Source organism: Berghia stephanieae, chromosome 5, assembly GCF_034508935.2.
Source record: "Berghia stephanieae isolate SIO BIC M18660-M18661 chromosome 5, UCSD_Bste_1.3, whole genome shotgun sequence".
Classification (NCBI taxonomy): Eukaryota; Metazoa; Mollusca; class Gastropoda; order Nudibranchia; family Aeolidiidae; genus Berghia; species Berghia stephanieae.
The window spans coordinates 27,804,299-27,829,214 of NC_088364.1; the positions used below are offsets into that span (position 1 = coordinate 27,804,299).

Below are 24,916 nucleotides of genomic sequence, written 5' to 3' on the forward strand. Positions count from 1 at the left end.
GCGAGTCCTTAGAATCTGATTTGGTACTATACTATGGTAATTCTATTGTGGCAAAAGACCAATATAGTGGGAGATTCATCTTTTTCATAGCACTAAACGGACGCTAAAAACTACTTTTGGACAGGGTGTTGTTTATCCCAGATATTTCCACCATCTATAATTTAATTCTAGCTGGGGGAACAGAGCCAAAAGAAAAAAAAAGGTCTACTTTCGTACGCAACTGATTGAACTACTAAGATATAACATATTATATTGGTACATTTCTATATAGGACCACCTTGCAGTGCTAGAGATAATATTGTGTATTAAAATAAGATATCACTTTTAATACGAAACGTGAGGCCATGACTAGACTTCTCTTTCGACCAAGTATCATTCTCGATGAACATAATCTAGTATATCACTTAATTATCGGACATTAATTTCTATATTGTTATCAACAAGCCTTTTATATAACACAATTTGCTATCTTCTTCTCCTAAATGATATAGTACGGTACTTAAAGAGGGAATATGGTTGATACGGCTTGTGCGGCTTTGTGGTCTTGTGGTATGACACTCGCCTTCGAATCGGTCCTGGGTTCGATAGTTGGGTCCTCAAAAAAACCTCTTTATTCACATTCTCTTAATGTACTCAGGTGTAAATGATTACCTGGCCATTAACAGAATTGTCTCTGTCCGAAAAAAAAAAATGTAATATCGTCTAATAGGCGACATGTCCCGTCATACATGTTAAGTGTTGCTGTTGACCAGGGGCCCCTTGTAAAGCTCTTTGAGCACGTTTAGTGGATATTACTCTATATAAACGCTCAATTTAAAGATAAAATTTATACACACCTGTTTGTGTGGCCCTGTGGTCGATTGGAATGATATTAAGTTTGTGATTTTCGGATCATCGACTGACTAAAGAAGTCTCTTGTTTGAGACTTGTTGACAAGTAGTGGATCTTTCCTATCGATCGGGATGTGAAATAAACGGGGTTTTTTAACATGAATGTGAAATAGCACTTTGCCAGTGTACGGTAGAGAGATGATGAGCATGCTATCTATAATTGATCAGATAAAAATAATTTGGCCCTTTGATCCAGGAAAAAATATTCAGACCTCAAGGTCAAATAGAATATAACTAATCCCAAGACGTAGATATATTGAAATTCCCACAGTTATGTTCGGCCAAAGCGAACAAAAAAAGCTGTATTTTTTAAAGGTTCGATGCCATGCGAATCGAATGGCAACGAATCTCACAGGGACTGCATACTCAATAACCCACTCATCCATAAACTGAAACCCAACAGTGTTTTGACACTAAGTATCCTTTCTTTACTTTCAAATGTAGCCAAAACACAGCGAGTTTGATTCCAATGAAAATCCCATCGACGTTCACCTTACGGACACAAACAATGGAAACAAGACACCCAATCATGTGTGACAAGCACCATTTGTGTTATTCCTTTTCACCTTTTCCCTATTTTTCTCTACACAAAAACATGAGACTTGCTATGTTTTCTGCCCGGAGCATGCTGAGAAAAATTCAATTTAAATTAATTTTACCGGGTTGCTTTCTTATTTTAACCCTTTGAACTGCGAGACTCACTTTCTTTTAAACCATAGTTCTTCTTTACTTTATCCAGTTATATTTGCAGACTGAAGACATTTTTCAACAAAATAAAAGAAGTAGACGTCTAATTCTGACTTTATTGAATCCAATTCTAGTCGCTGTTTTTTCTCTTTGTGTGAAAACGGTAAGATCTGACATCCGGTTTTTAAAATAATATTTAAAAGGTAATAGAATGGGGATGATTTATATTACCTTTCCATGTGCTCGAGGTCATTGGTCACATTGCAAATTGTGTTCAAAGTGACCTACATAGTGAAAAATGTTCACAGTTTTTGAAATATCTAACATCACGATTGGTCATTTTTTTCAGCTTGACACATGGGTATGTTTACAACTTTCATAAACAAAGCAGCGTGTTTACATTTACTAATAAATATCCAATCCTTGGACAGCAACAAATCATGTGATCGATGACTTGGTTGGACGAAAACATTAATATAGATCGCTTTCATTGTGGGGGGGGGGTTTGTCATTGATGATCAACCTTAATTTCTCGTGCGCTCGCGGTGTGTGAAATATGCTCAAAAATGAACATTGCTCACAAATTTCAAAACATCACAACAATCCAAGTGGGTTTTTTTATTATATCGTACACATTCGGAAGCAGGCACCGGTGTATGATAAGTATATGAAAAGATGTTCATGAAAATGTGCCAGACAAAGCTTTGTTCAATAAGAAAGTAGTTATTAAACCATTCTTTCATCGGTTTCTCATTGGGCAACAGAGAGTTGAAAAGTTTAGGGAAAAGAAGACTTTGCAGTCAGAATCAGTTTTAGAGCTTGGAAGAAATGAAGAGAAACTCCAAAAGGGAGGGGGGTGGGAGGAGTATCGCTGCAATGCCAGGAGTAAACGTATACACAACCAGATCATACCAGTGTTATCTCTATCGATAATGGTAGTTACAACATCGTGAAATCCCATCCAATCGGTCAACTCGCCAGCCAGTATCGTAAACATCACGTTTTGATTTGATGGTCACGTGGACAAAACTGCCCGTGTCCGCTGAGACGATTATGTCGTGACGTAACTCGACTGGCGATTGGCGAATGTATGTACTCTTTGGCTTGCTTATGACGTAACTGATCATATATTCCAATCAAGACTGTTCGATTGGACCGGATGCTCTATCGGCTTAATGAAGGTCGCTGGACGACAACTCAAGAATGGTTTGCCCTGTTGATAACTTAGCCCCCCCCCCCCCCCCCCAACGGACACATACACTAACACATATCCGCAGATAAACATTAAGAAAGGGGGGAGAGAGAGAGAGAGAGAGAGAGAGAGAGAGAGAGAGAGAGAGAGAGAGAGAATGGGTGGGGCTAATGGAAAGAATGGGATGATGAATGCATAAATGACAGAAGATGAGGAAGAGAGATCGAGAGGGAGAGAGAGCACAAGAGAGAGAGAGAGGTGTGGAGAGAGAGAGAGAAAGAAAGAGAGAGAGAGAGAGAGAGAGAGAGAGAGAGAGAGAGAGAGAATCGGAAAGTGAGAGGAAAATATATGGGGGAGGAAGTGGTCTCCCAAATTAATTATTATGTACAATGACTTTCCCTTATAACATCTTTATTGAACTCAATGACCATGTCCTCGACATCCTTCAGCCGTTGACGTAAAATTCGTATGTTTTCAATGGGTTCTTTTTTGTTGGCTGAAGAAGGGCTTTGAGTCCAAAACGTTCCGTGTTTGGTATTTTGTTCTATTTTTGAAGCTGCTATATTACTCATTTTTGTTTATTACCTTCGTGATTTACAGCACGTCTGGCGCATTCTACAATTTTTCAATTATCCATTCAGTATACCCGGCATCTTTTTGGTACAAGCATGTTTGAAATATTGATCACAGCCTATAGGTAATCAGGAACTCGTTCACACCTTAGACGGGTGAGTTCTATTGGAAAGTGACTTACCCTAGGACATTACTGCGCGGCCTGGTTGTCATTGTGACCATCAATCCTATTTCTAACCAAGCTCAACATCGCTTGATTCTAATACAGGATTTGACATCATATATCTCAGTCACCCATGTGTCCACGGGCTTTGTAAATACTGTCAAATTAATTTCATACATTACCATACAGCCCCGATACATAGTGCGGTATTTGAAGTCAGTTGTGGCCTGTAGCTTAATACTATTTGATGCTCATAAATTCAGCCTTTACGAATTGATAGCGTTCATTTGAGCACATCCATCAAAGACCCATAAATCAATACTAATCAATACATCTGGGAATTTATCAATATTTTTCCTTTGCTATTTCCATTAACGTATTTGAAGGAAATGGAGGAACCGAACCGATTTTTGATTATGTACCTGTTAGGCGAAACGGAAGTGTGGCGTGTTTCTAATAAAAAATATCGATTTACACAAGAGAAATTTAAGATGATGTGTCATGTAGTCTTGGCGTAAATAAAAAATAAAATTGATGAATTAACAATGTCGTGAGAAGCTAGTACTAATATTTGTATCAAATTTTACATCGATTTGGTTGCAAAAAAAAAGTGCTGGTGAGCGGGTTAGGGTTTCTTTATCTTTAGGCGACGTATACATATATGCAGGTCTGCCATCCGAACGCAAATTATGGGCCTAGTTTAACATTGTTGCAATATACACTATTTTGCATCACTTTTTATGATTTCCATTACAACCATGAGCCTATTATGAATTGAGTTATCAGACCTGGAAATAAGTGCACATCAGCTTAACAGAATCTCCATTGATTGGCAAGTGCAATATAAAATTGTGTTGTTTACGTGGTGGGATTTCAGGAACCAGTCAAACGCGAGTCGTTGTTTACATAATCAATACACTTTTATGTAATGGATCGGTTAATTAATTAGATATTGGTCTGCATGATGTATTACTTTAGACTAGAATGACATCGGGTCAATGGAACAAGAGGTTATCCTTGGATTGCTGCACTTGTACGCTGCATTCAAATAGAATAATTAATTCAGCTACTGGGGTCAATAATACCGACATATTATGTTCAACTATTTGAGACAGTTTTTTTTTCTTGGATTCAGAATAAACAAATGTGACCAATCTCAACATAACGGTATTTTGTCGTCGTGAACCAGTTGCCAAAAGCTCGTATAATTTGAGCTTTAATTTGACCTTTTATATAGACCAATAACGTGCTCAAAGCGTTTTACATAGGGTTCCTGATCAAAAGCAACACGTAACAAATAGAACGATACATGACACCTGTTAGGCGATATAACAATTTTTCCGACTATGACAACATTGTTAACGGCCAGGTACTCATTTTACACCTGAGTGTGAGAGAATGTGAGCAAAGAGTCTTTTCCAAGAACTCAACTATGCGCCGAGCTAGGCTCGAACCCAGAACCTTCCGATCTTAAAGTGAGCATCATACCACAAGACAATAAGACGAACAATATAAATCAGCGTTTCATAGTGTAGACTATAACATAAATCTATTTTTAACATGGATATCCCTCACGACATAAAACCGTTGTGAGACGGTGGAACACAAATGTTGCACCCCTGTCAGAATTACCTCCACTCTTTAAATTCAAACATAATTCAGTTATATCTATAGATAGAATGAATTTGACGTCATTCGGCTCTTTGTTATTGTTTTTTGCCATCCATGTTTATGAGTAATTCTCACTAAACTGCATAAACAGACTATAAAAGTCCAAGGTTACAGAGTTTTGTGTGTTGGCCGTTCTAATTCCGAATGGCAATGTGAGCTTCCTAGTCAAGCGCATACTATCTATGAGACTAGTGCTATTGTTAGGTTTTGATGCATGATATCGGCTTAGCTTCCATGTTGTTGATTTTTTTCAACGACAGTTGATATTTTTTCTGGTCCTTCAATGTACACACCCTCCGATCCACTATTCATTCCGTCTTTTATCAAGCAATGAATCTCTATCCTTAATCTGATCTCGATGGATAATGTTGGTAAAAAATTGACCTTTAATTAACAGAGCAAATTAAAAGCTGTATCGCTCTTAGAAAACATTTGAATTGTATTTCACCCAACATTAGCGAGTTAACGATTACGTTTGCACCCTACAACGATCGACGAGTAAGAAAAATAAGATCTACAAATATTCGTCGATTGTTGTAGTTTGTGATTGTAATCGTTAACTTGTTATTCCACTAATTGGATCATTCTACATTCCCACCAATACTGTGGTACTACCATTCAAAGAGCTACGCTCTTTCTTTCTTTCAATATTTTCCTTACAGGAGGAGCGAAACTAAAAATGGCAATTTTATGGTCTTTAAGACAAAAGCGACTTTATGTTAGTAATGTGTACTGTACTCATTATCTTTATAGAAATATGAGAAACATAATATTCATTTACACCTGTCAAGAACGTCTTTAAAGGGAAACAATCATTGAATTACTATTATGTCTTATTGCCAATACCGGCTTATCTTTCTTAGTGTACCATGTGTAACACCAAAAAGGTGAGCGGAGCCGCACTTATTATGTTGATAATATCGCCGAAAAAGTTTGTATTCTATATTATTCCCTGGCACCTCTCTACTCAATTCATTCTTGTTATTATCACGTGTAATCTCACACACCAGGTATCATGGAGGCTTTTCTTAATTAATTCTTCTCGTAAAAAATAACTGTTTGCTGCCTACATCTGTTCTGCTTGTTTATGTTTATTTTGATGTCTTAGTCTTAGTAATGAATGCATTCAACAACAAAAATTCAGAAATTGGCCGATCATTGGAAATTGAAGGTACTATTGAGGAAGATTTTATAATAATATTTATCAAACTAATCTTATAAAATATAGTGCTCTGGATAAATGCATTATATTGAAAAAAGATGAATACATTCTTTTTCATCAAATTTTATGTCGCATCAAACAAAAGCTATGATAGTAATGTTTAGGTGAATGATTCTTTTTTCAAAGATAATATCGATTTATGATTGTGCTATTTAATCTATTAAATCTGCAATAATTTAACTGAAACATTCTATGTTGAGGTCTTATATCTAATGTGTATTTTTGTGTGTCTTCTGATTGCATGGAGATGTGTATATTATTTGAATGATTGCAGATTTATGAAAAGGTAGGTAAAGTAAGAAAAAGAGATAGAGTTGTGTGTATATTTGTGAATATGTTTGTGAGTGAGTATGTATTTCTGTCTGTGTGTATATTATATGTGTGTAGTATATTAAGGAGTATATAACCCAGTGAAAACTAGATTAGTTGGTTGGGGGTGTGTGTGTGGGGGGGGGGGGGTTACAGATGCATAGATAACGGAGAAGTGATGGATTATAAGAAAAGTATGAGAACTTGAAGAGTGAAGATACGAAATAAAGCTATTTACTCACTTTTCAATGTTTTCAGGATTTGAGAAACTCTTTCGTCGAACACCTAGACCATCGTCACCAGCTTCACCCTGAGGGGAAAAAGTTATATTAAGATATTAGATTGATCTTTTAGATTGAGCTTTTATATCGCGCAATATCCACTAAATGTACTTAAAGCGCTTCACAAGGGGTCCCCGGTCAACAGCAACATTTAACATGTAGGACGGGACATGTCGCCTGTTAGAAGATATTACAATTTTTCGGACAGATAGAACGGCCAGTTACTCATTTTACACCTGAGTACGGTGAGAGAATGTGAATGAAGAGCCTTTTTTCCAAGGACTCAACTATGCGCCGAGCAAGGCTCGAACCCAGGACCTTCCGATCCGAAAGCGAGTATCATACCACTAGACCACATAGCCGCACAAAAGACAAGATAGAAGTTTCAACAATGAACATTGTCAGATTCATGCCATTTCTCTGGGTTTACGGACAAAATAGAGACTATCCGTCAATTCTAAATGATTTGCTTATTTCTTTTAGAATTCCTTCTTTTAAAATACTAAATAACAATGTAAAATTGAATGTAAGCTTAAATTTAATATACGAAAACAGATAAAATGGACATTTCGGGTTTACCCTTTATCAACAAAACAGGATGAATGAAACACGACAGACGAATGAGATAATGTGGTAGTGGCGTTGTTAAGATGAATGGCTATGAAAGGTTTATTCACCTTAACACCGCCACTACCACATTATCTCATTCGTCTGTAGTGTTTCATTTATCATGTTTTGTTGATAAAGGGAAACCCGAAACGTCCATTTTGTCTGTTATATTAAATTGAAGCTTACAGTCAATTTTACATTGTGATCTATTTCTTCGAGCTTCGAGCAGTAGCATTTACATTACCTAGTATTCTTTCAAAATATCACAATGACAATAAATGAAAGCAGACGTGAGTTGATAAATTTTATTACATTTACTTTAAAAGAAAACATATATTGTCAGGTTCTTTTTAAAATCACATGCTTAAAAATTAATTTCCAACAATTTTGGTTTTATTTTAATGGTTTTTTTCTTCTTTATTGTGTAACCGGACAGAAATGTTTTATGTGCAATATATCGATAAAGAATATAAATGTAGCTTTCAATTCTCAATGCAGTCATAAGAATAAAGCTCGCTATCGGGTTGATAGTGGGTGCAAAAATCACAATTGATTTGAAAGTATTGGCAGTTAGGATATAGCGTTTAATTCCTGAAAACTGACTTGCAAAGTATCGCCAGGTCTACTTTGGTTTGTTTATTTGTTTCAGGGGTTTAATGTGGTAAACACAACTGTAAGTCATTTCAGTACCAGAGACAAGAGAGTACATAATATGCTCTTGACTTTTTTTTTGTTAAATCACAGTGATGACGTCAGCACCGGGACAGATGATGATCGTGTTATTCATAAAAACTCATTCTTCAAAAATCGATCGATTAAAATGGCTCTCATCTTGTTAAAACCTCTCAAAGTGTTTAATGGATTTCTTTTTTCAGAATATGGCAGACTGTGGTCATGATGGTGGGTTTTTGTTTTGTTTTTTGGAAAAGACAGACAATGGGAATGGTAGCAAAGAAATGGTATCGCTTCTGTGAGAAATTTCAATTGTTTATGGTTTGCATTTCATTTTGGGACATGACACCTTTGTCGGTAATAGACGCCGAAGGTTGGGAGTTGTTTACTTTGCATTTGTTAGACGTGGGAAGGGTATTTTTCTTAAATGCATATCTAATTCATGTGGTAAAATTATTGTTATTGTAAAAATGCATGATCTATGAAGTAGAATATCATCAACGTGTCTGTTGTATAAAACTGACATAAACCAGTTCACTGCCGTACCCTGGAAAACTCGTATTTAAACATTTGGATCGAAGTCCCAGGTTTGAAGGTTTTTGCCAAGATGAGGGTAATTTAAATCGATCGATTTTTGAAGGACGAGTTTTCTAGCCAATACGAGATTTTTTAGAATACGGCAGTTATTAGTTAAAACTTGTTTGCCGTCTTGTGTATTGAAATGCTTTCCACCAGAGCTATCACACAACGCTACCTAACTACTGCTGGGTGGATAAAAAGGTGATTTCAAAAATCAACCAAATCCAATCCCTTGCTTGCAAGTAAAGTGCTCTACCTATGGAGAGTAATCATTTGTCTGGTACCGTATAATACGCGTTACCTAATATTTCAACAATAAGTCATACCTTAGAACACCAATGAAATCAACTAACGACACACCTAGTGCTTATCGGATAGGAGAGGATTAAAACAGGACCATGTTACTAAAGTATTGTTTTATGTTCAAAACTCTTCTTTAAGAAAATTTCAGAACTAGTAAATTCGAATGAAAATAGTCGCGGTGATAAGAAGCTATGGACTGAAAGGGTAATGAAAAAACTGAATATAACAGACTCGAAACAGAACAAAATACCATAAACGGAATTTAAGGCGAAACGTTCCGAGCTTGGTATTTTGTTCTTTTTTGAAGCTGTTATAATCATTTTTATTCATTAATGAAAAAAGTAAATATTCGAAACGTCTGTAAATCTTACGGTGATACATAATAGCTTTCTTTGATTGTCAGATTAAAACAGACATTTGTTTTTTGACATTGAGGATTTTAGAAAGCTCGTAAACATGTCACGACAATAGGATAGATTAAATGGGAAAGGGTTATTGGGTGCTATATATGTCAAAGAAGATATGATTAAAACAAATTGCTAATCAGTTGTAAGGATATCATTCCAAGGCCAGGCTTGAACTTATACAGATGGGAAAGCATTAATTTGTTTTCATTTATGTCACTCAAATCTTAATATTGGGTGAGCCAGTAAGTTGTTGACAATAACAAGAAATGAGGTGTGTAGAGAAATACCAAAAGCCAATAGAGAATATTAAAAACTTGCGGCGATGGGGAGTCAAACCCACAACTGTTATAACGCTGTTTCGGCACCTTCGCCTGGCCACAAGAGGGACGCTCTGCAATGGACGCCATCCAATGCTCCAAATAACAGTGGTCTCAAACGTACTTGTAGTAACTATCTTGAGTCTCTGTCGGAACTTCTTGAGGCCATGGGGTCAACACACAAACACCAAGGAAGTTTTTTGGCAAGTTTGCAGTTAAGCCTATGAGCTCTATTTTCAACACAAACAACACAGGGACGACTGAGACACTGAGCAAGCTCCGATATTGGTTAAATATTAATTCAGAATATTGGGTGGAGCCGACGTGCATATACGTTCACGGTGGGTGGAGCCGACGTGCATATACGTTCACGGTTGGTGGAGCAGACGCTATTGTTGATAATAACAAGAAATGAAGTGGGGTGAGAAGTTTCAGAAGACAATACAGAATTTAAAATTTTGCGACGATGTGGAGTCAAATCCACGACCGAACTGTTACGATACCTCCGCCTCGCCACAAGAGGGACGCTCTACAAAGTTGGTCCTTTATGGATCAAAAGCATTGCTGAGCAATAGGTATGAGCTCAAATTCTAGTGAGAACACGTCGATTTTCTTTTACTTTCGATATCATGTATCTGCTGTGGTCGTTCTACATTATCCGTAGAGAATAAATGATACCATTCTTTTTGCCGTTAGTTGTAGAGGAATGTGAACCCAAAACGTTCCTTTTTAAGTATTTTGCTTTTATGTTTTTTTATGAAGCTAGTTTTAATTTATCATTGCTTAATAGTTCAAAGTCACAGCGAGAGGCATTTTAGTATTGTCATTACTTATTATTGTATTCAAAGAGTTGTAAAATATTTATTTGATTAGATTTGCCTCAGAAGGCAATGGAAGTGAATCCTGTACAATGTGAGATGTCAGTTTGAGAAGGAATGTATCTTAGAAGAAGTCAATAAACACTTTTTATCCAGTGCATTTTCCATATCAACGATGACGCTTTTGAATGTTTGTCTCCGATAGTTTGAATACAACAAATCACCGCAGGTCAGTGAAATGATATAAAAAGGAAATCTCGTGGATTTGATCTTAGAAAAGAGTGTTCTTCTTCTAGGTTCCATGCCTGGTCCAGGCTTCGGATACTGCATGAATTATCTCTCTCCATTCCTCCCTGTCTCTTGCTTTTTCAAACAGCTCTTGGATTGTTAGGTTGGTGAAGCCCTTCAGTTGGTCTATGAGTGTTTTTCTTTGTCTCCCCGGGCGCGTTTACCAGGTATTTTTCCACAACTTGCCAGGTATTCATTCTTATCTTTCCTTACTATGTGTCCGAAAAAGGATAGTTGTCGATCGACTATTAAGGGCATTAGTTTCCTTTGTTGGTATGTTTGTTTTAGCACTTCTTCGTTCGTTTTGTGTGCGGTATACGATATTCTCTGCATCCTTCTCAAGCACCACATTTCAAAAGCTTCAATGTTCTTTTGTGTTTCTGCATTTGTAGTCCAGCTTTCGCATCCGTAGAACAAGATTGGCCACACGTAGCACTTCAAGACTCGGAATCTAATCCCGAACGACATCTGTTTGTTTTTCAAAATGTTTCCCAGGTTGCCTTCATGGACCTGGGAAACAAAAACCTGAGAAAAGAGTGTAAAATATAACGATTGCAACACAAAGTCACATCATAGATCAGAGTTGTTGAAGTCGAAGAGAGAAAATATTTTTTGGTATCTCATATGGCGTAATATTTTGTTTTAATGCTTATAAAACTTTACAAGGGGGTGGTTCCAGCTCACAGCACTAATTAGCATGTAATAATTCTTTTCGCCAATAGAAATATCACTGTTAACGGTCCTATATTCATTATACTCCTACATCTGGTGAGATAATGGGAGTAAAGAGCTTTTCCCACCGTCCTTGCTTTTCCAGAGGAACTCCAACAAAGGATCTACAGATCTGAAAGCATAATGTTATAACGCTGGATTATTAATTCAGAAAAGTGAGTGGAGCAGGCACTTTTGTTAGTAACAACAAGATATGAAGTGAGTAGAAAAGTGCCAGAAGACAATAGAGAATAAAAATTTTTTTCGCGGCGGTGGTGGGGTTTGAACCTGCGACCTTATTGGTACGACAACTCCGCCTGGCAGGTGAGAGCGTGGCTCTACCGTGTGAGCTATCCACGAACACAAAAATATTCGTTTCAAACCCAAAGTCATTTCTAGATCCCTCTCTCACCCACTTCTTGAGATCGCCGATTCGTTCACCACCATCGCGAAGTAATTTTGACCAGCAGTTAAGCTTAATAGCCAATATTCTCATCACAAACATATAACATAGAAACGATTGAGACATTGAGTATGCTCCGGTGTATGGGGTGAATTTTTAATTCAGAAAAGTGAGTGGAGCAGGCACTTTTGTTAGTAACAACAAGATATGAAGTGATATGAAGTGATAAGGTCGCAGGTTCAAACCCCACCACCGCCGCGAAAAAAATTTTTATTCTCTATTGTCTTCTGGCACTTTTCTACTCACTTCATATCTTGTTGTTACTAACAAAAGTTCCTGCTCCACTCACTTTTCTGAATTAAAAATTCACCCCATACACCGGAGCATACTCAATGTCTCAATCGTTTCTATGTTATATGTTTGTGATGAGAATATTGGCTATTAAGCTTAACTGCTGGTCAAAATTACTTCGCGATGGTGGTGAACGAATCGGCGATCTCAAGAAGTGGGTGAGAGAGGGATCTAGAAATGACTTTGGGTTTGAAACGAATATTTTTGTGTTCGTGGATAGCTCACACGGTAGAGCCACGCTCTCACCTGCCAGGCGGAGTTGTCGTACCAATAAGGTCGCAGGTTCAAACCCCACCACCGCCGCGAAAAAAATTTTTATTCTCTATTGTCTTCTGGCACTTTTCTACTCACTTTATATCTTGTTGTTAACGCTGGATTATATAGCCTTATTTTGACGCGGAAGCTTACCCTTTTGTTAAGAGCTAGATAGTTCACTTATGTCACTGGCAGTTTATTTCATTTTTAAATATATTTTCTCATCAGACGTTTGCACCTACGTGCACATATTTACAAGTCAAATAACCGGACACAAACCATTTTTTTTACGATAGAAAATGATATGGGATCGTTGAGGTTATTTCTTTTCAACAAGGAAATCACAAATTTGGGTTTTTGGACATTTTGAAGTACACTCAGGTTTACACAATCATTTGCCAATGGGTCTCTCTCTCTCTCTCTCTCTCTCTCTCTCTCTCTCTCTCTCTCTCTCTCTCTCTCTCTCTTTGTCTATCTATCTATCTATCTACCTCTCTCCCTCTCTCACTCTCTCGCTCGCTCTCTTTCTCTCTCGATCTCTCTCTCTCTCTCTCTCTATCTATCTATCTATCTATCTATCTCTCTCTCTCTCTCTCTCTCTTTCTCTTTTTCTCTTACTCTCTCATCGCATCTCATACGAAAACTATAATCAACGTTTTTTCAATCCCCAATTTTCCACTTTAAAAGGAAGCGGGTAAAACAATGTCTAGTAAACGTGTCTTCTTTCAATACATGATTCAAATCCACATACAAGGTGCAACCGTTTGTTTTATGCAAATGACACGCCCCAATTCAATTCACTTTTTAATTAACTCACCTCATTTGTAATCAAGAGTATTTCTTCTTCAGTTTCACCGAGGTCATTGTTTTGTCTGGAACCAATCTCGTCAATAAGACCCACAGCTCGGTGTTGTAACATTTTGAGACAACTCACAAATCAAATAATTCCAAATTTATTGGAATAATACATCACCTTCCAAACACTTTTTTAAAAATATCGGTGTCTTCGTTGTGTTAGATTACAGTGGAGATCCTTTCTAATTTAGAAAAACGATACATAGAATCTTGGCATCGGTTTTAAAGAATATCAGGAGGCTATAATAAAAGGGCCGTCAGAGTTTCGATTTATTGCGAAAATCAATTGACGAAAAATTAATCAATAGTATTCATATCAAACACTTTTTCTGTCATTCTCACAGACTGTGCAATTTTCACAACTTTGATGAATATCCACACATGTTGTTTTAGGTTACTTTCACCATAGATTGTCAGGTCTGTAAATCCAAAGAATAATTTGTAATCACTTGTAACAAGTATACCAGTGCAATCTCATGCTATTGACTTTATCTCGTTTACAACAAGAGGGCTATAATTTAATTTATATAAACGTCTATGTTGACAAATCTGAAATCTGCAAGAAATGTGATCGTGTGAAATGTACATGGACTATGAGATCGATGTATGCACCAAATTCGTCACCAAAGTTTAGACAAAAATACATCACGCAACAATAGTTAGGTCTAGTATCAAATTGAGAAACAAGGGAGCAGACACCGATGTAAGATGAAGATCGAAACAAGGATGTGCCAATCAAAGCAAGAAAGAAAATACACGAGAGGAAAACATCCTAAAATAAATCCGTCTTCGAATCTCAGATCTCCTAATTACCTGGTCAGACGTGCTACCATAACACCACAGAGGTTCCCGATAGTTGGGACAATTTTAGGACAAGGACGAAGACACTTGAGTTGCTCCATTTTTATTTTTGAAAATATCAAAATGAAAAACTAGGGAGCAGACAAGTGTGTAAGAAAGGTGCCAGTCGAAGCAAGAAAAAAATACAAGAAAATAAAAACATCCCAAAAAAATTAGTCTTCCTTGACTGGGGATCGAACTAAGTTAGTCTAGGTAACGCGGTTTCTAATTTTCAAACTAATTAAAACCGTGAATCAAAGATGTCATGAAATAATTTTATATAAACATTAAACTTTTAAGGACAAATGATCTATAACTTTGCATATTTTTCTTTAAATAAATCAAAATGCGGTTGCAAGATTCCTGTTTAGTTTGATCTTTGTCGGTCAGACACTGAGTCAATCTCTAATTTACACCATTATTTAAATAACATCTGTATTGGACAGCGCATGCATGGTCCGTCACACGATCAAGTTGAACGGAATGAACTGCACACTCAGAATAACAAAACTACAATGATATTCTACACAATGCAATTTGAATCAATCGGTTGCATTCATACACAAGTAAAATCACGTAGAATTGCCATTTATTTCCAAGCCATTTCAAGTGCCATAATCGGAGGCTCTCTATCACTCTCTATCGCTTTCTACAGCTACTGATATTTCTGTAACGGGAGCTTTTAACATGTATTGAGTATGCGGTTTGGGGTAAAGACTGCGTGATAATTTACGACATTTGTGATAAGGCCAAAGATTACCATGGTCATACCTGGGTACATTTTGTATTCGTACCGTCTCCACAGGGGTCAGGTTTCGGTTCTATCAAAACACCCTGTTTCTTTTGAATATGATATTCTGTTCATTGAGTATTATTGTTCATTTGATTTCAATTGAATATTGATATACACTATTGCAAGAACTACTATAATGTTTTTACAACCTTGGTAAAATAATATTCTACGTGCATTTGACTTACAGTTGGTTTTCTCTCCTCTCTCCTGCTCTCTCTCTCTCTCTCTCTCTCTCTCTCTATCTCTCTCTCTCACTCTCTCTCTCGCTCTCGCTCTCTCTCTCTCTTTCACTCTCTCCCTCTCACTTTCTCTCTCTGTATATATATATATATATATATATATATATATATATATATTATATATAAAGAAATATATATATATATATATATATATATATATTGTGTGTGTGTGTGTGTGGGTGTGTGTGTGTGTTTGTATAAAATCGCCGCTTGATATTTCCAAAATGAATAGCTTTTGTTTAATCATGACTTAACAGAAAAAAGTGGCATGTTGCTTAGAGCTCTTATTCAAAAAAGTAAAATTGCCTGGAATTTTAATCCAATCCAATAAATGAAGTCTTAGTTATTAAAAAAAAACAGAATTGCGGGAACCATTTTAATATGTAGTGCAACAAATTCTGATGGTAAGGTCATTGTAACAAACAAGACAAAGCCATTAATAACTCAATATAACAACTTCAAAGTCATTAATATATCAATCTGACAACTCTTACTTCGACAAAATCAAGTGTTTACATTGTCCATATAATATGTATAATAATTATGCTTCATGATACAATTTCTGTCTGAAATCGGGAATTGTATGCCTTCGTTAAATGTCCATTATATATATATATATAAATATAGATATATATATATATATAATATATATATATATATATATATAATATATAATGCAAATTTTCACTCACATTTTTTGGCCGAGACGACTCGTTTCTCTATGAGCTGGTCGCGACGTAAGTCGTCAGAAAGTTGAACGCCATTTTGACAAAGGAGAATTCAAATTTGTTTGAACCAATGTGAACTATGGAGAATTCTGAGATGAAATTATATTCAATGAAAAGGAATTCATCAAGGAATTGCAGAAAACTGTTATACTCTCCAGTTTATTTTACGGCCGTTACGGGAAGTGAATTGAAAGGCAGTAATAGAGGCGATGAGGGGCGATTCAAGGGTGGGTTGATAATGGGCGATGATGGGCGATTCAAGGGTGGGTTGATGATGGGCTATGATGGGCGATTCAAGGGTGGGTTGATAATGGGCGATGATGGGCGATTCAAGGGAGGGTTGATAATGGGTGATGACGGGCGATTTAAGGGTGAGTTGATAATGGGCGATGACGGGCGATTTAAGGGTCAGTTGATAATGGGCGATGATGGGTGATTTAAGGGTCAGTTGATAATGGGCGATGATGGGCGATTCAAGGGTGGGTTGATAATGGGCGATGATGGGCGATTTAAGGGTGAGTTGATAATGGGCGATGATGGGCGATTTAAGGGTGAGTTGATAATGGGCGATGATGGGCGATTTAAGGGTGAGTTGATAATGGGCGATGATGGGCGATTTAAGGGTGAGTTGATGAAGCGCTATGATGGGCGATTTAAGGGTGAGTTGATAATGGGCGATGATGGACGATTCAAGGGGCAATAAGTTAATCTTTTGTACGACATTGTGTTTTATTTGGTTTCTGATCTGTCCGTCAATTGTTCTAGTCCCGCTGTGAGCGGCGCAAGTTTGTGTCCAAGGAAGGCTCTTTTGTCACATCCTGTCACCGAGCTCAGATGTGAAATTAGTAACTGACCTATAACACCAACAACAAAATACTGAGCATCAATATAGCGCAACGTCCACAACTAAACTTTCTCAAAGCGCTTTACCAACAACAAAATTTGTCATACAGGACGAGACATGTCGCCTGTTAGTCTGTGCCAAGTATTTATCTGCCGTCTGTCTGGATTTTCAGTGATGCATTAATAATAATAATAATAATAATAATAATAATAATAATAATAATAATAATAATAATAATATAAATAAATAAAAATAATAATGATAATAATAATATAATAATAATAATAATAATAATAATAATAATAATAATAATAATAATAATAATAAACAATAATAATAATAATAATAATAATAATAATAATAATAATAATAATAATAATAATAATAATAATAATAATGAAACCATATATAGCGTTATAACTCCGAGATATCAGACTCTAAGAATTACTTTGGCTGAGACACACTTAATTCACTCACATACACACACAACACAACACAAACCAGACGCATATATTGCTTCTCATATCATCTGCTAAAATCCTAGCAGGACCGTTTTAAGCTTAACGTTAAAGAATATATAAAGATTCTTTTTCACGAATGCTCTGTGGTAAGGCGTTCCAAACAGAGGGCCCAAAATGAGAAAAGGATCTCGTTCCAGATTTTTTGCGTATTTTAGGGACAACTAATTTGGAAGAATCAGTGGTCTAACGTAAGGCGCGGGGTTTAGAATATCATTCAATTAGTTCCGAAATGTAGGAAGGGGCTGTACTTTCAAGACAACAATACACTAAAACGCAAGTGTTGACTTTAATCGTTTTCTTAACAGGCAAGCAATGCAGGTCATGAAGAGAGAAATATCGGCATTGTCACTTTGTCTAACTATTTTAGAAGTTTGTGTTTTTTCTTAAAGTATTTTGAAGATACTATAAATTGAATATATCATACAAAAGTTAATAAGAACATTGATGTCATTGCATGAAAAACGATGTCGCCTTTATTTTGTAGGGAATCTACGTGTAGGGCTGATTAACGAACGCAATTATGGGCTTGTTTAATATTTATGCAATGGACAATATTTTACATTGGTTTGAGAGTATTTCTATTACAACAATGAGCCCATAACAGTTCTTGGAATCGAACCGTCGATTTCATGCTGCACTGGTAAGCTTGTAAACAATTCTATCTACCCAAACTCTTGAGGTTTATTATTATTTTTATTATTATTATTATTATTATTATTATTATTATTATTATTATTATTATTATTATTATTATTATTATTATTATTATTATTATTATTATTATTATTATTATTATTTAGAAATGAAGTGGAAAGGTGAGAGTGTGAGGCGTTTGTTTTATCTACAAAAAATGGATATCAAAAGATAAAAGCTGGTCTATTTTTGTCAATCAGATTAGTGGAATGGCCTTGTCCCAAATCAACAAAAACACCCACTTGTATGTTTTAGTCCACCTAGTCGTATTGAATGACATCAACCCTACAGGACATCGATCAGTGTCTTTTCCACTTCATTTAACCCCGATTTTTACTACAATAATATCACTGTCTATATTCGCTTTTATTGTTGATATAATCAGGGACCTGTCTTCATCCTTGAAGGACGTCTAGTTCATTCAAGCTTGTGTTATGTATAATAGGATCTGATAGCCAACCCATAAGATAAATCGGATCAGATATCGTCGTGGTGAAATGCAAATATTAAAACCCCCAAAACACTCTGATGGACGAATTTCTAATATATATATATATGATGGTGGTGGACATTGGAGTACGAACGTGTTCGATAATATTGTTTAGAGCACATAGAGTATATACATATATATATATATATATATATATATATATATATATATATATATATATATATATACATTTAGATCGTCTTTTTTTTTTTTTTTTGGAGTGAGCTCATTACAACAATCCTTTAATGATTTGTTTAGATTTGCTTTCAAACCGTCTGGTCCCGTTGTTTATCGGGATATAGTTATGGCTACAAATTAATCTGGTTTCACTATACATACGACTTGGATGTATAACAAGACCATCTGTTCCTATTTTCTCTGCTAAATAGCTGATGAATTAAAGAGCATAATAGCTTATCTTCATTAGTGAATAACATTTTGTTTTTAAAAAATCGTCATTTGGGTATAGCAGGATTAAAAACCCATCAATGTTTACTCGACTACAAACTATTGCATAGGTATAGAATTGTTTTAAACAACATACGAAAAGTGGAAAAGTACATTAGATAAGTTATATACAGCATTACCTGTGCGTCGTCTCTGCTCACAATACAATTTTCTCCTGCCAACCAGACAATGTTGTTAACCTCCATCGAATAAAGTATGACTTCTCTGTTTCTTGAAGTTCTTATCACCTATCGGTGTGTATACATTATTAATATTGATATTGGTATTTTAATTGATCAGGTTTTTTTATAATCACGTGACTAAATGCACCCTTATTTTCTGCAGGCAGATCACAATTGTCTTCCTCAATCACGAATTTGGCGGATCTTCTGGGGGGTGGGGGGGGGGGTTGCGTGCTTTGTCTGGCACTGTTTTATACACACTTTTTCAGATCCATAATGTCAGGAAGCACGGAAGCAGTCTCTTTGTTGTTATTTATTTTTGTATATTTTCCTCTTAGAGCCATTCTCTAGATTAGATATTTTGCAAGCGGCTGTAAATTAATAATGATCTGTAAAATCCAACCTTTTCCACTTATTACATAATCGTAATCTGGTGAGATCATCAACGTGTCATCATCATGTTAAATCAATGCCATATTAGCATCCTCAAGTGATATACAGGGAACACTTCAAGGATACAAGCTAATCTCAAGACTAAGCTTGATATTCTGCCATCCTACGATTGCATTAAAACATCCAATAAACTGTTCAAAGTAATGAACAAAAATGAATAGGACAGCATCGAAAAAGAGCAAAAATACCAAGTATGCAGACGGAACATTTTGGGCTAAACACCCTTCTTCAGTTAATAACAAAAACAATAAAAAAGTCAATGCATCACTTAAAATCCAAACAGAAGGCAGAGAAATATGCTAGAATTGTAAAGAATGTATTTTTTGTTTTTATTTTGCAACTGACTGAAGGAAGGTTTTGAGCCCGAAAAGTTCCGGGTTTGGTATTTTATTCTTATTTGAAGCTGTTGTATTCGCCTTTGTCCATTGATTCTTCCAGTCCACAGCTTCTAGCAGAATAGTATCACAACAAACTGTACTGTACGCTAACTGTACTTTTGAAATCACCTTCCTTCTTTATCCAATGAAAGTAAACACTCTCCTCATGGGATAGTTTATTTCCATGAAAGGAAATGATACGGTATGCACGTCAACGAAGGTAAAAATTTGAAGTTTGTTATTAGAAGTTCTTTTTATAATTTAAAGAATGTCTAACTGTAACAGCACTTCTAATATTATATCAATATATTATATAGCAGAGTCGCTTTAACAATAAATGTTTATGTGGTTTTTACAAATAACTCCTCAAGTTAAGGTATAAACTTAATGTTAACATAATACAATATATTGTTTTAAAACAGATCTCTTAAATTTCAAAGACAAAATGCCGTATAGTCTTGATATCAACGGTCTGAACACGTGAAGAACTCTTCATTTATCTAAAAGATATCATCACAAATTGTATTAACTGCTATACTTAGAAACTTATAATATATCATATTTAACACAGATCACCGAGTGTTTAAACTCCAGACAATTTGAGCTTTGCAATAGCGTATCTATTTGCTTGATTGTTTATTATTATTTTTGACCAAGGGTGGTGTAACTAAAATTACTCAAAACTGCTTTAAAGTCGCATAACGCCATTTGCCAGTTAAGCAGCTGGATGATTATGACACGGTCAATAATAATACGATAACAACCTCGTTATCATTAAATTTCATCCATGTGTAGGAATGTGTGTACAAGGCTGTTCTCTAAGTTATACATCAACATTTCATCAATCGGTTTTCCTTTTTCTTTTTATGTTTTATTTTTTTGAATTTGTCATCACTTCCATTCTTTCTTATTTTAATTTCAAATAAAAATTCATTAGCACCTTTATTTATCATGAATTCTCTTCTTTTCTGTCAATGATTTCTTTCGTATATTTGTCAATGATTTATTTTGATAAATAAGGAACCACTTGATCATTTGAAAGAAGTTTTAGACAAAACCAAAAAAAGTAGTCCTTCATAACCAATAGGCCTGATGGAGCCGGAGTTTATATTGGTTTCTATAGCGGGAAACGGACAATAGCAATTGCTTGCTATCCTTGGGATATTACACAGTACTTTCCGCCAGATTTAATTGACCCAGCTAAATCACTGCCGGGTGGACAGGAGGGGGGTCGGGAAAATTCTCGACTGCAACCGGCATCTATCACGGTCCCTTTGCGTGTGAAGCGAATGCTCTACCAATTAAGCTATCGGGGCCTGTATACAAAGCAAGTTCTAACTGATTTTGGAAAACTAACGTATTCAAGAATACGATGTAAAGCTAGTCATCTAAACTGAATTGATTTAAGCGACGTGTACTTATTTGCAGGTCTGATGACCCAATTTATTATGGGCTCGTTCTTGTAATGGAAATTTCAAAAAAAAAATGACGTAAAACATTGCAACAATATTAAAATAGGCCCATAATTGCGTTTTCTATGTCAGACCTGCATATATGTGTACGTCAATTTATAGTCTTTTTGTTGTGATAGAAAAGGCCCAAATCGAAGCAAAATGCTCACTATTACAACAATGATTAAAACGCTAAATTTGGTGAGGTGAACTCAGATTTAGAAAATAACAATTACTCTCCTTATTGTTTTGACTTAAATTCCATAGGTTAAATACTAAAATTTCCATTGTCATCATTTTGCTTATGTAGACATAAATGAAGCTATGCGTTTAGGTAATTTAATCATCACTTTCCGCCAGCCGGATATCACATACCAACACACAAAACTGTGTGCAATCTTGACCGTTTATAGTCTGATTGAGAGGGCTGGCTAAAAAGAATAACAAAGAGCCGAGTGACATTGGTCTTGTTCTATCTAAACCATTTCGAGACCATGGGTCTTGATAGTGTGCGCTTGGCTACAAAACTCACAACATTGCTATCCTGAAGTATAACGAACAAGCAAATGTAATCAAATGGAGAAAACTCAGCTTTTTTCGGTCATATAATATTATGCAGAAACCCATGCACCCCAATGAAAGATGTGGTACAGGGGAAAATGGAGGGCAAGTGAAGAAGGGGAAGACCTAGGCCTGGTTATATAAAAAAAACATCCTAGAATTAGATTCAATAGTCTGATGTCACGTCGCCTAGCAACGGCGGCCAACGTGGTTCTAAACAAAGAAAACCGGTACTTTATATTCTTCATGCTGGCTAGAACTTTTCATATCTCTTTTGATCAGAATGTGTAAAAGTCAAAACATGATCAGATTTATGTTTCTCCCCTCTGGATACGCTTTTATGCTCGTCGGAGAAATATTTCATAAGGGCGTCCGCCATTGTTCCGATAGTTTAGAGGCAGTTACTAAGTTACCATGCGTCATACGAGGGAAGTGACGTTTCGTCTGTTGAAGCGTATTAACAGAGATGATTGGAAGAGAGTTATACGATACCGTCAGCAGACGAAAGGACGGGCAGCCAACGTCATTGAGGACGAGGCGGGATAGAAAGTAAGGGTGTCTATAGCAAGCCCATTTTCCGAGTAATAAAATTCGTGTAAAGACCGACGTACATATATTATTTGCAGGTCTGATAGCCTAACGCAATTATGGGCTTGATTTAACTTGTTGTAATGGACAATAGTTTGCGTTGGACCGAGAATATTTCCATGATAACAATTTGGTTATCAGAACTGTCAATAAGTACAAGTAGGTAAAATCCCGTACAACTAATCTTATCTATATTGCTTGTTAAATGCATGTGGTTCCACTGTAAAGAAAAAGATTTCGTCTAATAAATGAATTCCTGGGCATAAAATGTGTTTGGGGCCTTTTTTCTAAAAGAGCAACGAATTATTGCAACAGGTTTATTAATAAAAATCCCTTAAACAACTAATGTACCCGTATGAGTTTAAAAGCAGCGAGAGAAACAAATAGTAACTTTGGTTGATAGAAATAATAGGTAGTAAGTGTGGCTGTGTGGTTAATTGTGGTATTGTGGTATGACACTCGCTTTCATACCGGAAGTTTCAGGGTTCTAGTCCCGCTCTGAGCAGTGAATAGTCCTTGGATAAGGCTCTTTACTCACTTTCTCTCATCGCATTCAAGTGAAAAGGGCTTTGAGCACGTTTAATGGATATTGCGCTTTTAAGAGAGAAAATTTGACCAAAATATTATAAAACTAGCGAACCAAATTGCCTTGATTCCCATTGAATCGCGGTTTATTTGGTTTCGGTAGACTAAGACGGGAATAAACAATTACTTTTTACCCTTGAAGAAGCCTGTAGAAAACAAATGGCTTAATAGGCAAAGCGCTACATTTTGCCAAGGTGTGTACATCATCCTCACCAAATGATAATTAATATAATAGAAAATTTCAGAGCCGTATTGATGTTGTGCATTTATCAAAAAAAAAAAAAAAACTCATAACATCCGCCAGCCGGATATAGCGTACGACACACAAAACAATGTGTAACCTTTTACTTTTATAGATAGTTCCAAGTTGAAGTCACTCAGGTCTTTGTTATTGTTTTTTGCCATCCGCATTTATCAGTATTAACCTGACTATAAACGATCATGAGTACACACAGTTTTGTATGTTGACCAGTTATACTTCCGGATGGCAATGATGTGAACTTCATAGCCAAGCGCATACTATCTATAGTCTGTTTTATTCAATTTAGTGTCAACTACTCCTAAAAATGGCTGCCTCAGAACAATAACAAACAGCTGAGTGACGTCAATTTTGTTCTGCTATAGGCAGTGAGTGTGGCTATGTAGTCTTGTGTTAATTGGCACTCGACCCATTAATATAATCTATTAGAAAGCGTGCACCTCTTAAAATTTTGAGATAACTTCCTTTCCCGAACACAAATTACATTGTAAATTGCCTATGTCGGCCTATCATCGGTATAACTGAGCCCTACAGGAATGAAGGGGTAACACTCAACAGAGCACTGGCAAAACGACGAAAAGTAAATTTAGAATTGAAATGATAAAAATACGAGCTTTACGATGTTTACAATATATGAAGTTGTATTCATTTTCCATAATAATGAATAGAAATTAACACCAAGATTCATATTCGTGCCTATACTATAAATTCAATTTCAACACTACGTTCATCCGGACGGTGGCCACATATACACTAAATGTGCACTAATAGCTGTACAAAGGTCCCTGACCATCAGCAAAATTTAGCAAATGGCACGAGATATGATGACCGGTTTTGTTGTTTTTTAATATATTGTGTGTGTGTTTTTGTTTTTTTTGTTTTGATTTGTTTTGTTTGTTTGTTTTTTGTGTGTGTTTTGTTTTGTTTTTTTTGTTTGTTTTTTTTTGTTTTTTTTTTTTGTTTTTTTTTAATTAGTCCTTCAAAGGCCCTGGAACCTGAGTTTATCCTGGTTTCTACAGCGTGAAATGCAATTTCTTGCTACCCTTTGAATATATTTGACTTTAGTCTATCGCAAAGTACTTTCCTCCAGATCTAACAGGCACAGCTGCCAATCACTGCTGAGAGTACGGGGAGGAGGGGGGCAGAAAAAAAATCTCGAATGCACCTGGGATCGATCTCGGACCCTTACGCCACCAACCGAGTTAACGAGACTCCCAGGTGACTGTTAAGCGCTATTATAATTGGGTGTTTTCTTTTCGACAATCACTGTTACCCGCCAAGCATAATCATTTTACACTTAATTTTAAAA

The 24,916-nt window shown here is 36.0% G+C and overlaps 1 protein-coding gene across 3 annotated transcripts in view; it reads right to left on the reverse strand.

Annotated features, from left to right (window-relative positions):
* Window positions 1–19,848, reverse strand: part of LOC144972686 (cilia- and flagella-associated protein 337-like) — a 91,102-nt gene extending 71,254 nt beyond the window's left edge. Inside the window, exons 1-3 of one of the 3 annotated variants that reach the window (XM_078914207.1) lie at window positions 14,959–14,987; window positions 13,519–14,112; window positions 6,950–7,017 (exon numbers count right to left, since the gene is read on the reverse strand). In XM_078914207.1, coding sequence (XP_078770333.1) covers window positions 6,950–7,017; window positions 13,519–13,620 — 170 coding nt within the window. In that variant the 5' untranslated portion in view covers window positions 13,621–14,112; window positions 14,959–14,987. Of the gene's footprint in view, window positions 1–6,949; window positions 7,018–13,518; window positions 14,792–14,958; window positions 14,988–19,291 lie in introns of those variants that run through there. The other 2 variants (XM_078914209.1, XM_078914208.1) reach the window with 2 other exon arrangements.
* Window positions 19,849–24,916: the final 5,068 nt, after the last annotated feature.